The 13,601-nt window shown below is 43.3% G+C and overlaps 1 protein-coding gene across 1 annotated transcript in view; it reads right to left on the bottom strand.

The window, feature by feature from the left end:
* Positions 1-13,601, bottom strand: part of LOC114561159 (transcription initiation factor TFIID subunit 4) — an 89,230-nt gene that overhangs the window by 58,354 nt on the left and 17,275 nt on the right. Inside the window, exons 6-9 of the mRNA XM_028586937.1 lie at positions 12,451-12,660; positions 8,074-8,149; positions 6,757-6,871; positions 763-932 (exon numbers count right to left, since the gene is read on the bottom strand). Of these exons, the coding sequence (XP_028442738.1) occupies positions 763-932; positions 6,757-6,871; positions 8,074-8,149; positions 12,451-12,660 (571 nt within the window). The remainder of the gene's footprint in view (positions 1-762; positions 933-6,756; positions 6,872-8,073; positions 8,150-12,450; positions 12,661-13,601) is intronic.

Raw genomic sequence — 13,601 nt, 5'->3', positions numbered from 1 at the left:
TAGTCCAGAGGACAATCTGACAGCCAGCCTTCAAAAGACAAACCCATGAAGTATTTATGTGTGTGCCTGGGGTCCAGTGAGTTCAGACAGCCACTGAAGAATTCATTAAAGGAGGTGAAAGAATTGTTAAGTGTATCAAATTTAAACCGAGGCCAAACAAGAAAAGGCTCTGAAAATCAAAATTTCATCTTTAGTGATGACACTAGAAATACAGCAACAACATGTTCCTAAGACAAAAGACAACAGTTAGTGATTTCGTCACCACTACAGTCTGGATTTTCATCTTTGGATTGTGGTTTAGAGTGGAAGGGGTGGGGGTGGAATACGTTTTTGTGACTTTATTTCGTAGAGGCTAGCATTCTCAAACTGCAGCTAAGAACATTTAAAGGGATACGCCACAGTTTGTTGAAATAGGGCTTATCACGGTCTCCCCTAGCTGTAGATAGGTGGGCCAACACATTTTTTGGGCATGCATTGCTTTAGTCCGGTGCAACACCGGCAGCGCCACCGCTAGTTAGCTTAGCGTAGTGAATGGAATCCTATGTTGCCGGTTAGCATGCTGTGAGTAAAAGTGAGCCAACAAGAGAAAAAAAAACAACCTAATTACTTGCACTGAGACAAAAAATGCGTTGGCCCACCTATCTACAGCCAGGGTAGACCGTGGTAAGCACTATTTCAACAAACGGTGGCGTATTCCTTTAAGGGTTAAACGTTTATGAGTCTCGACATTGCTACACTGCAAGATGGGTTCACTTATCCTACCTGTTTCCAGAATTCGTCGATGGAGAAGTCCCGGGTGGAGAAAGGCCTCGTCTTTACATGAGCGGATGTGTGTTCCCACTAGTTCGGAATTGGTGGCGAGTATTCTTGCGCTCTCCTCATTCAGGTTCACCCCGGCCATGGAAGCTACGTCATTGATGTCATCATCATCCCTGCAGCATGAGAGATGACAGATTAGCAAAATGCATGCAGTGGACAGGGAAAAATTCAACTTCTAGTATAGAATCCCAAATAGATGAGCTCTTCTGAAAGAGTATTACGTGATCCATTGGTGATGGAATTGGCAGAAAATGATATAGTAAAACCTATTTCATAAACCACAAAAGAAAAATAGGTATTGCATTCTGATCCATGTTGATGTCCTTTATCTAGTTAGAATTACAGATTTAGAATTTTCATCTTGGTGCAGAAGACACTCCAAAATAGCAGCAGAGGTACAAGGTAGTTCAGGGTGAACTAAAGTTACTAAAGTAAAGGTTGCACACTGATTAGGGCGCAGGGGAAAGCTGTCTTTAGGGATCTTGTCCTTGTCGCAGCATTAGTGACTCCTACTGGTTGGTCTGTCTACACTGTCTACACCCTCCACAGTTAGATAATAAGATTGGATAATGAACAGGCTGTAGGCTGTAGTACAGGGGGAAATGGTCATAAAAAAATGTAAGAAAAAAAGAAGCAAAAAAATCCTAAAGAGAAAAGGCACAATGCGGCTCGATCCACTAAAAAATAATTCAGTTTGGGCATGGATGAAAAGCCTTGTAGCAAAGCCTTACATAATATCAGTATTCATGTCCCAACATTATCAAAATGTTTTCCTGCTTTTATCCATGAATATTTCCTTGGATGACAATATGCATTCATTTTGTTACAGAGGGCTATGCTTTGGTCATAATGACACAGAATTCCCATTGCGGAGTCTATTTGTGTCGGCACTCTGTGAGGCAGGGAGATGAAGAGTGTTTGGACAGAGTTTAGCTCGGTAAGGATGCTCCTGAGGATTGGCACGGAGCTGTGATGAATCTGGCCATATACTAATGTCAACAAACTCTATTTGCACACTGCTTTGCCGCATTTTGCTTAGTATTTTCTTGATGCACTGGACATTTCTCACGGGCTTAATGCTGACTTCACATTGTTTACGTGCTATTTCATATTAACAGAGACATGGAAGAGGGTAAACATACAGAATTTGTGTTTGGTTCGTTGCATTTGACAGTAAACGAGGAGGTCTCCACATCCTTTAAAGGCTGTAACTTTCTTTGTGAGTTGTCACCAAGACATATTTCCCTACAATTATTGTACTTGGCAAGTGATGATTGTGATTCTGGTCTGAATTAGCTGAGCAGTGACTTGTTGTGCTTAAAGGACTGGCCCAGAGCGAGCGGCGGATTTTCAGAGTGGCTTTGACGGAGGGAACAAAGAACCACAGAACACACACAGAGAGGCCTCTCGCCACTCACTGGCTCACCTCCACAGTCATTTACATTCATGCAACCGATGTTGGTTGCGACAGAGCTTGTGCGTGTGCTGCTGTGCTTTTGTGTATGCATGTGTGCAGCGCGGGGCGCCGAGTTCTTTCAGGCGCCTGAGCGTGGGCACACGCCATCAGCCAACTCCACCCCACCGAGGCCCTCCTGCTCCTTGGTGCGGCCACAGAGAGCCGATATGAAACTTGACACCACAGCAGGAGGTTGACAAAGACGATTAGAGCATCTCCCTGAACCTCACACACCTCTACCTTCTCTCCTCTCTTCCTCCTCTGCTCGAGCACACAGTCTAATTATGCCTTCACAGTGAAGATCGTCATAACAACACAAGCATGGATACATATGATTATAGCCAGTGCTGCACCTTAGTCTGTGCACCTTTCTTCATCACGCCATCATGGATAACTGTTCGCTTAGGTAAAGTACAAACGATGCTACCTCCACAGCTTAAAACTATGCATAGTGATAGTAGTCAGGTTAAATGTGCCTGGTCAGGTTGACCACCTTATCATTTTCTCATGTAAGCAACGTTGACAACAAATGAAACACACTGTGGATAAATGCCTAATTATAATAGATGAAAATGCCTTTAAACATGTTGAATACAAATCTGTCTCTTTTTGGTCAAATCTACTCTTACTAATGCACCAAGCAAAGCTAAGCAAGACACCTAGAATTCGGAGGTGGGCAGGAGAGATAATCCAACAGGTTAGGTTATCTTGGTAAAAAAAAAAAAGGTTGTGTGACTGTTATATCAATCTGTCAGATATGACCTGGTTGGAAGGATTATTCACCTCAGGGGTTGTAGATTGAAATCGGATAAATAGCTATCTTGGTAGTTTAGTCATTTAATATCTTTTTTTAAATGAGAAACACCAACCTAACTTGACGACATCTTTAACATAATGGAAATAACACACTCCAAAAGTCAATTAACAAGTGTATTTCCTGCAAACTGGCATACGTAATACAGTAGAAGTATACGATATGTGTCTATTTAGCGCACATCACATGCGTATGTACCCCTATAAAAAAAACATAAAAGTAAATTTACAATTTTGTGATCTGTTCATATACAAATAATGCTAATGAAATAGGGAATATGCTACATGAAGCCATAGGAGTTGTATAGTACATGCACAATAATCTACACTGGGTAACATACAAAAAAATTGTCAGCAGTATCACAGTATACATGTACCTGTATATGTATAGGTACATGAAGCATCACCTGGTATCCAAGAACACTGGTAATATTCTGAGTATATTATATTTCTTTTTCTTGGATGGTCTGATGTCTGGCTGTTTGGGATCCGCGGGGTTCAAATCAAATGCCAAAGACAGGTCTGACATTAAAAGGAGGGAATGAGATTTGAAATGCTAAATATTCCCGACTATACCTCTGCTCTGCGCTAATAAAGCAGAGATGTAATTAGCTTGCACAGAAGCTAAAGAGCAGCCTCTCAGTTATTGGTTTGGGTTGGCTCGGGGACATGGAGCCGGCGGTCACATGAATACATATGCATGTCGTTTCCATATCAAGCTTGTGTTTCAGAGAGGGCACGCCATAGGTGGTAAGAGGATTGCATTGCCATTTAGAGGTTGTGTGTTTGAGTGTGTGGATAGATGGGGGTGCGTCCAGATCTCCTGCGCCCCTGCGCCCCCCCTCATCCACCATCGCACCAACCCCCCACTCCCCCCGTGCCTGTGGATAAAGGTCCCTGTGCGCAGGCAGGGGGCCCGTGTTTGAACCCTGTGACTTATACCCAGGGCAAGCAGGCTAGTTGTGCCCACACTGAGAGACATGGACCACTGGAGAGGTATTCTCCATTAGGCAGCCAGGGGTTCACAGGGCAGCTGATGGGAGGTGTGTTTATGATCCAACGGATGACAGCACTGGTGGCACGAGAGGGGCCAATAAACCCAGCAAAAAACCCAGCTAAATGTTTAATATATAACTGTTATTAATTCAACGGACCACCCACACTCAAGCTGTAATTAGTCACAACTGCAACCTGGCTGGGTGTAACGTAGATATTTTGATGGTGTATGCCAACATACCTTATTATGATGGGGCGTCAATACAAATATATTAGCATTCAAGATGTCCTGGTGCCAGCATTTTGTTCATGGATCTTTTTTTTAAGGAACGTTAGTGGCACAGCACCCACTGAACGTAATCTAATATTGTGACTGCTGTGTTTCCAAGTCTCTGCATCAACAATTTTTGGGGGGTCACTTTTAAGTTCTAATTGAGTCAAATTTATTTGTAAATCATCTTTTAGCAAAATAGGCACATCACATAGCAATTTAAAGACCAACAAAGGATGTCACCACAAAGGCCGAATTAACTCACTTTGCTGGTAAATGATGGAAAAAGGGCTTTGAAATCCGCTGGCAACAGTGACTGGTGAAGAAAAACTTTTGTTTCTTATGTGTGTCTGTGTGTGTGTCTTTTCCTATGCAACGATGTGAGTGTTTGTGTGTTTATGCGCATGGATGTGTGTCCACCATGTAAGACAGAGTTGGATTTGAGGGGCTGAGGCTGAGCTCGGAGGTTGGCAGAGGGCTGAGGGCCTCGGCTGGCTCGCCTGTGATTACAGCGGATGTCGAGTGTTTACAGAGAGATGAGGAGGGGAGGAGGGAACAGAGACAGCTGCTTTCACTCTGTACTGTAAACTACACACACAGACACACACACACACACACACACAAGCACTCGCACAGAAGGTTGTAGCTGCACTGGAAACCCCACAAGCCCTGCAGTGTGTATGGGTGTGTTTGTGCTACAGCTGGCCCGCTGGGACCACTGGCTCGGAGTGACAGCCATACACACATCAGTCCCCCGACTACAGCTGAACACGGTGCAGGCTGTTGAGGCTGGTGGATGCTGGCTGACCAGGCCGGCCGTCCTCAGTGGATTCTTTTCTCTTTCTTACGATCACTTTCACACTTTCTCACGTTTGCTCCTCTCTAATGGTAAGCCTTTGTTGATTTGTAAGTAGTAAAAATCACATCGGAAACACTTAAATAAATCCGACCTGACTTGACTATATTATGCCAATGGAGCCTTGGAAGATCAAATTCAGAAGAAACTCATAGGTAACTCTGAACAACTTCTAAAGCAAATCAATTGTGATTTACAAGAACACATCTGCCACGTTTGTTCACAGGCCCAGTCATTATGTTCATGTTGCAGGTTTCTGGAGTGAATATCAACCTCGTATTTGACTGAAATTAAAAATGTGAGTCAAGGAAGTTCAGCGAGAGCGTGTCGAAGAAAACAAACTGCCTGCATGTGAAGACAAACACGTGGACTGAAGCGAGAACGCTGTTTAGGGACCACCTGCCATTGTGTAGCTGGTTAAACACATACAGTACATGCAGACCGGGCGGATTATCACCCGACCTGGATGAAAGGAAAATATGCTACAAAATGTCAGTGACATGCTTCTTCCGTGACAATGGTGCTGTGTGTTATTGGGATCATGTTGAAACCAGCGCGTTTGTGTGTGGAGGGCCACTGCCATCACCGCGGGGGGAAAAAAGGTCGACAGTAACAAGCGAGTCTGACAGCTTAATTACCAACGTAGCTAAAGATTTATTGGTTTATCAATCAGAGCCTCGGGCGCTGCCTCTCCCCTCAGGACATGGGAGCCATTACAATGAACCCGTTGGCCCAATTGGCCCAGACTCTTCTTGCCCCGGCTCGGTCACACCAGGGCAATCCTAAACCCCTGCTCCTGTCAATACACACATATGCAACATTCTCTGATCTTCAGCATATACACACATGTTCATGTGCACCCAAGCAGGGACAAAAACAAACATATATTCAAACATAGACACGCACATACACACACAAACACACATATATGCTGCACACACAGACAAACACAAATACACAAAGACTCACACACAACATGAACCACAAAGGCCAGCATGTGGGCGATGAACCTTTTATGTTTTTGAGACAAAAGCCCAGCTGAAGCAGAGACAAGACCAGAGAGAGAGAGAGAGAGAGAGAGAGAGAGAGAGAGAGAGAGAGAGAGAGAGAGCAGAGCTGCGGGCTAAACACCGTATGTTTGACTTAACCAAAAGGTATTTTCAGAACCGCATCCAGAAATTCCAACCATCTGGACACAATTACCGTATTTCTAAATTAAGACGTAGCTCATTTGTGATTCTGTCGATGAGTTGTGACACTGACACAAGGAGGGCGATCGCGAGGGGTGATCTATCGCCTCGCGGTGTGTTGCTATGTGGTGGGCGCAGAGAGAAAGGACCACCGATCAACCAGCACAGCCAGTCAGCTGGGGCAGGCAGGCAGCCAGAAGGCCAAGCAGGCAACTGGGATAAACACTCATAGCCTTAGCTGAGAGTGTAGCCCGTAGTCATGCGGGAAGCAGCTTAGTGAAATGCTGCCCCCATGTGACGGCTGCCGGGAACGACAGCCGCTCTACAGCCGGTCTCACGGCGAGAAGAGTGGTACCTGAAAGAACCTCCTCCGGGGTCGTTGAGCTTGTTTTTCTGATTCCCAGAGTAGTGAACAGAAAGGCCCACGGGACTTTTGCCTGCTTGGACGATGCCTCCCTTCCCCATCGTGCCTGTTAAGAAATGGGGATACAAACAAAGAAGAAAACACTAAACAAAACAGGAAAAGGAGTAATGTTATCATTGAAATGTCCCCTTCTATCTGCGTCAAATATCCTCCTCTTTAACGACTACCTTCAACTGTCTATGTCATCCTCGCAGGGGTAGATGGAAGGGGTGGGGGGTGGGGGGAGAGCAGTACTGTCGCTCTCCCCAGGTTGGTGCGGAGAGCGTCGCTCTGTCAATATCACTGCGCTTCACCGGCTCTCCTTACACTCCTAAACCGCATCCTGCTCCGAGACACGTTTTCCAGAGAGGCACAAGGACTGCCAGAGTGAATTTAAACTTGATTTTAACAGGCATGTTCCTAGCCAAGAGGCACAGAAAAGTATTTTTAGAACTATCCCCGCATTCCAATTTATGGGCATAAAACAACCTACAGATCTTTCACTGCAGGCAATCTTGGGGAAGGGGGCAGATCAAATTTGTATGCATCTCCGATCGTACGTATGCATGCACACGCACACGCACACACACACACACACACACACACACGCACGCACGCAAAAACAGGTACAAACACGTACACGCATTACACACACCACCTGAGAGCACACAGCTCTCTTAGGGGAGCGTTACGCCTGGTTGCTGTTGGGGAGATATTTGTGGGATTCTGTGGGAAGAGTGTTTGTGAATCAGTGTGAGTAAGCAGCAGCGCAAATGTTTGAGAAGGCTTTATAACCAGACAGGAAAAAAAATAAAAAGCACCTGTTCTCTCTGTGGCTCCTGCCTGTTTACACATCTTACAGCCTACTGAGAGAACATGTAGGGTTTCACTAATGGCTATCTTTTGTTTCACCTATTTCGCTGGCTCTTTATTTAACCAGAAGGTCAGGCTGAGTTTGAACATTTTGAAAGACCTGGCCGAGCATGCAGCCTTACTGGGAGAAGTCAAAAATGCAGGCAAGAACCAGAAGCAAAGTGTGTGTCTGAGGACTTCTTCAAAGATGGAAAACTCTTAACTCAAACCTACGAGAAGTCTTTGTTTAATCTTCTCCTCAACTGAACTGTAGTCCTGCACAATTTTAAAATATCTTTTTCTGAGAGAGACATGGACAAAAGAACACCTGAAATAAAAATGTCAAGATACTGTACATGTGATTGAATTCAGAAGACTGAATCAAAAGTGGCTGGAGAAGGCCTGTAGCTGTCCTACCTTGCGCTCTGACAGACTGTGTGATCACCACGGGCATCCGAACCTGGCCACTGACAGCGCCTGCTGCCTTGATACCCTGAGGAAGAAAGGCAAATAGAGATTTTACTGAAGTAGTTCAAAGAATGAAACTATTTGTAAGGGAGAGAGGGGATTAAAAAGTGTACAACTGCACGCCTGCTGAACCACTTCTGTTAGTTTCAAGAAACGATGCACAGTCGAGCTGGCCGAGAGTTTGAGTTTTGTGTCCTGATTTCTATTCTACTGTAACATATTAAAATATCTGCAGTAGTAAAGCAGGATAGATGCAGAATAGATACAAGGATGATGCATTTAACAGTGGCTATTCCTACACACGGAGAATGTGGAGCTCAATGCATATGCTCAAGGAGGATGGATTTCTGACACTGTACATGACCTACATTTGCTTGCATTTCCAGATAAGACAAATGCAATATAGAGTCAAGACCGCAGTGAAAAAGTAGTTTAGAAGAAGGAGAAGTAGTAGTGATAGAAGAAGAAGAAGAATAAAGAAGGGGGTGGGGGGCTGCTGTGCTGGGCTATTAGAGTCACTTCCTTCCTTGGTAGCAGCCACAGGCCCAGCCTTGGGCTCAGCCATCCATTCCTACCAGTTTGCTTCTTGCTGCATATTTTTTAGCCTTGTTTTCCATTCCCTGACACATGCTATATTACTGTTCAAGCTACTGAAAACAAGACAGAGGCCATTTTCCCAGAGATCCACTGCAGGGGCTTGCAAGAGTGGAAGGGAAGAGGAAAAAAAAAATACATTCAGCACAGGCAGAGATAGCTAGCAACTCTGGCCAGACGGCGACAGTTAAGTGGGAGAAAAAAAAAAGTCAGGTAGAAAGTTTGGGATTCATAGGTTAAAATGTAAGACACTGAAATCTAAATCACTGCTTGTCTTTTATTTCAAAATAATTTTATTTCTACTTTCAAACATCAATTATTAAAAAACGATATTAAATGTTAGATGTTAGTTCAATAACTGTAAACATCTGACACTAGTGGATTCATTAGCGCTAGTATTGAAAAAAACTGCTTCTTCAATGAAATTCTAGCTGTAAGAACAGTATTCAGACGAAACAAATTTAAAAATGTATGTGTCAAGACTACACACACATTTGACTTGTAACTGGTAACACCACAGAACATGTTAGCACACAAACAGTGCACACACTGCAGCTTATTTATGGCTAACAATCATTGGACAACATATATTTACCTTATACTGTACATAATTAGCCCCGAGGAAGTTCAGCAAAGGTCCAGCAAGTTTATTTGACTAGGGGTGTAACTTGATTTTATAGTAAATTTATATTTGACAATTTTATTAGATCTTCTACCCCTAAATATGTTAAAGAAACATAGTCGTACTTCAGATCGCTTGCAATAAAAACAAGCCGTAATCACATGAAACTCATACCATGTCATGCTATCTCCACTTAAAGCATATACAGCTTTGAAAAATAACATTTTGAAAATAACTATGCATAACTGTATAGCCTTGTGCAGTAAGTGTAACTACAGAAGAAACCTTATACTACTCCACATCTTTAGACTTTAAGTTACAGTTGCTACACTTTACAAGACATTCATTACGTTCACATTTGAGTATGTCAAATCTGCCCACACTACTGTAAGGATTTTCTTTTAGCCTAATTCAACTAGCTGTCTGGTTTCAGAATGTTGTCTGTGCCAGGGGCGATCATTTACTAATGTTTTGTGTGATAGCTTATGTTGGTGTTTTATGCATGTGTGTGCGTGAGAGAGAGAGATGGAGAGAGACCAGAGGCATGTTCTGGACATAGACTGCGGCCGCCACATTGCTTTATAATTGACCCGGGGCTGACCTAGTTACCTCGCTTCACCCTTTAACGGTTAACGGAAAGAGAGAAAAGGAGGGAGGGAGATGAGAGAACGAGGCGGGGTTAGATACAGTGAAAGAAACTGTTGGAAAGAGATGGAAAGAGAGCAGAGGATGGAAAAGAGATAAAGAGAAAAAGCAAGTGAGAGAGAAAAAAAACTAGTGAGGAAAATGGCGAGAGAAAGAAGAGATAAGGAAGGAGGAGGAAGAGTGAGAGAAAAAAAAAAAAAGTAAAAGAGAAAGACAAGCCTTTAGCTCGCCCACCCCTCTGCCTGGACCAGACCAATTTGAGTCTGACCTCGCTTGACCCATCCATAGACTGCCTGTGCTCTGTGTAAACACATCATTTTCTCAGTGCGTGTGCACACACATATACAGTAGACTGCAATACTGCTGTGAGTTGAGTGAGGCTGTCAGTGTCCGGTGCTGGACCCTGCAGGGTACCTGGCCTTACTTCAGCTGTATCCCCACAATATCACTGGGTGGACTGCTCACAAACTTGGGAACTACTTGTCTAGTTGCCAGAGGAAAGGCTGACCAAATAGATATTTAACTGGGATAGAGCACCCAATTACCCTTGGTCCAAAGATGTTGCCACAATATTTTCTCTTTCTGATTTACACTTTTCGGGCTAATTTGCAGAGTAATACAGTATAAATAAAGTAAAAGAAAAACTATTAAAACATTGACAAATCAATAAATTAAAAAAGTAACTATCGTAACAGTCGCTATATAATACTGTAGTACCCTAATAAAGCGTACTTAAAGCCCCATTGCGTAAAATGGTTTATGTGATTTTTTTTTATAATATTTCAAAGAATTTTGATGGCAAACATTTTTGTTGCAGAAAGATTGTTGTTGATGTGTTGTTCTCAGTGGGCAGGGGATAGGGTTGAGGCTAATACTAAGATAAGTCTAGGAGTGAAACAAGTTAGACATTTTCAAATTGTCACAATTGGAGCTTCAACCAAGACAGCAGCTAGGTTTCCAGGTTTATTACTTATCCAAGTATTATTTGATATATTACTGTTATTAGATTATTATGATGTATTGAATTAGAAAAGCTCAATAACTGAGGCCCATTTTTCTAAAATAATAAAAATTGGTAATCGTAACTAGTGTGTGGGCATTATAATGACATTATCTTTTTATCATAGCATGTCAGAAATGTTGTCAGCCAAAACAAATAAACTTTATTTATATATCACCTTGCATAAATGAAATATTCCTGCTCCTTGGTCGCATACTGTATTTCTAATTCAGGTGTCAGTCTTGGCAAGACCATAACAAACAATAATCATCAAGGTGGCCTTTGAGTCAAGTGCTTAACCACCATCGGCTCTGATCAGCGACCAGTAGGGCTGGGCGATATGGAGAAAATCAGATATCACAATATTCTTGACCAAATATCTCAATATCGATATTCCGGCAATATTCTAGGGTTGACAATTGGAGCTTTAACAAAATATCTTCACACTTAGATTTTAGATAAATAATCATCAGTAATGTTGACATAATGTCTGAGTGGGGAAAAGGCAAATAATAGAACAGCTAGGACAGTCTGGTAAGTTCAGAAAAGTACATCACTTTACTGTAATGCAGCCTTTAAAACCAGGAAAAGAAAACACTTATGTCACATCAGGATATCCAAAATCTAAGACAATATCTAGTCTCATATCACGATATCGATACAATATTGATATATTGCCCAGCCCTAGCGACCAATAGTACAGTTTGGTCACAATGAGCATCTCCAAGGTGTAAATACGTAAGTTTACAATATGTGTATGTGTGTGTGTGTGTTCTCATTAAAGTCCTTTAGACATTAAAGTCTGTGCAAAGTCAGCATGTTCTTCCTGTATCTGCAATGAGATCTGTCCTGAGAATCGTATCTGTGTTTAGATAACTATGCATATCTTGAAGTCATATGCCCATGTACTACTCTCGTAAAACATTTTTTCCGGTAAACACAGTGTGATTCCTCTGTGACTCTAACTCACTGGTGGTTGTGTAACTTCCAGCCATGGCACTGTTGGCACTCTCCAGCCTGACTATTCAGCCTTGTATAAGACCCATCAACACACACACACGCACACACGCACACACGCACACACACACACACACACACACACACACACACACACACACACACACACACACACACACACACACACCACCCCCTGCAGGGTTGCATCCATCACATTCTAGCCCTTCTTTATTGAACGTAGGAATATTGTGGGTAAATATTTGTCACATCTATTACCTGATCTCTAAAGCTCTTTCGCTCTCCATCCTCACACACCTTACATACACATTTCTTTACACATTTAATACCTTGGACTGTAATATATTTTATTTGCTGTATTTCGCTACTCTTGCCACAACTTTAAGTCACTCTGGACCTCAATTCAACTTAAATATGAACTGTAAATGTAAACAATGTGATAACTGTGTCTAAACTGCAGTCTGTTCCACCTGGTCCGCTCCATACATACCATGCCAGCTGCATGTCCGAGCGTCCCAGCGGGCAGAGCGCTGGCACCCGTAGTGATGCTGACACTGTTAGGGTGGCGTATGCGGACAGCTGGCCCAGCCACAATGGCAGGAGGGGGGCCGCCGGGTGCTGGTTTGACTCCCTGCTGCGGGAGCGGTGTCGGGGACTGCTGACTATTCAGCAAAGATAGCCTCAGGGCCGGGAGGCTCTTCTGTTGACAGGCAGAGAGAGGCCAAAGTTTATCGTCAAAGAGCAAAACAGACATGCATTAGAAAATACCATTCACAGCTGCAAAACCAAATACTGCTGTGGTCACTGGCTAATTTAACAAAATGTTATCAAAAAACATGGCTACAGGCTAAAGAAACACCTGCTAATATGTGACAATACCTTTATTTTTTGTTATGTGGTTATATACGCTATACTTCTACAGTTAAACTGACTGATTTGATTTCATGAACCTGCAGCATGTTTAATATTGTATATGCCATACATGAAACATGGCCATTTCTGATAACCCACTGTCACTGCCGACCTGAGGAGCTGATGGTGCTCCGTAAAGACTATTTCAGGCAGATTTTTGACGTAAGCGACCTAACATTGCATGACAACATGTGTTTGTAACCGGGTTGGGCGGTCAGCCGCCTTGATGTGACGCTCATCACGGTTGGCTGGAGAAACCTGCTGGCTACTGGCAGGGACAGCTGCGGGGGCCACTGTCACACACAGTCAGAAGTCAGGCCAGAGGGGTGTGTGTGTGTGTGTGTGTGTGTGTGTGTGTGTGTGTGTGTGTGTGTGTGTGTGTGTGTGTGTGTGTGTGTGTGTGTGTGTGTGTGTGTGTGTGTGTGTGTGTGTGTGTGTGTGCGCGCATCATTCTACTGTCAGGCCTGGCCATCACTGGCATTGGTGCCAGGGAAAGGACTACTTTAGGGGGTCAGTTTAGGAAAAATCATGGAAGCACCAGCTTAAGGAGCCACGTTAGGGGATGATTTAAGGGGCAGGTTAGGGAGCAGTTCAGGAAAACTATTTTATTTTAGGGGTCAATTTAGAGGCTAAGGGGTCCGGTCAACTGTCAATGTAGGGCCTCAGCAAAGAGAATTACTAAAGAGACAGCTTAGGGTTAATTGTTAAAGAGTCTAGTTTTGGGAGAAA

The sequence above is a fragment of the Perca flavescens genome, chromosome 1 (genome assembly GCF_004354835.1).
Source record: "Perca flavescens isolate YP-PL-M2 chromosome 1, PFLA_1.0, whole genome shotgun sequence".
Lineage (NCBI taxonomy): Eukaryota > Metazoa > Chordata > Actinopteri > Perciformes > Percidae > Perca > Perca flavescens.
The sequence above is the reverse complement of the archived record's forward strand: the minus strand, read 5'-3'. Positions and strand labels throughout refer to the sequence as shown.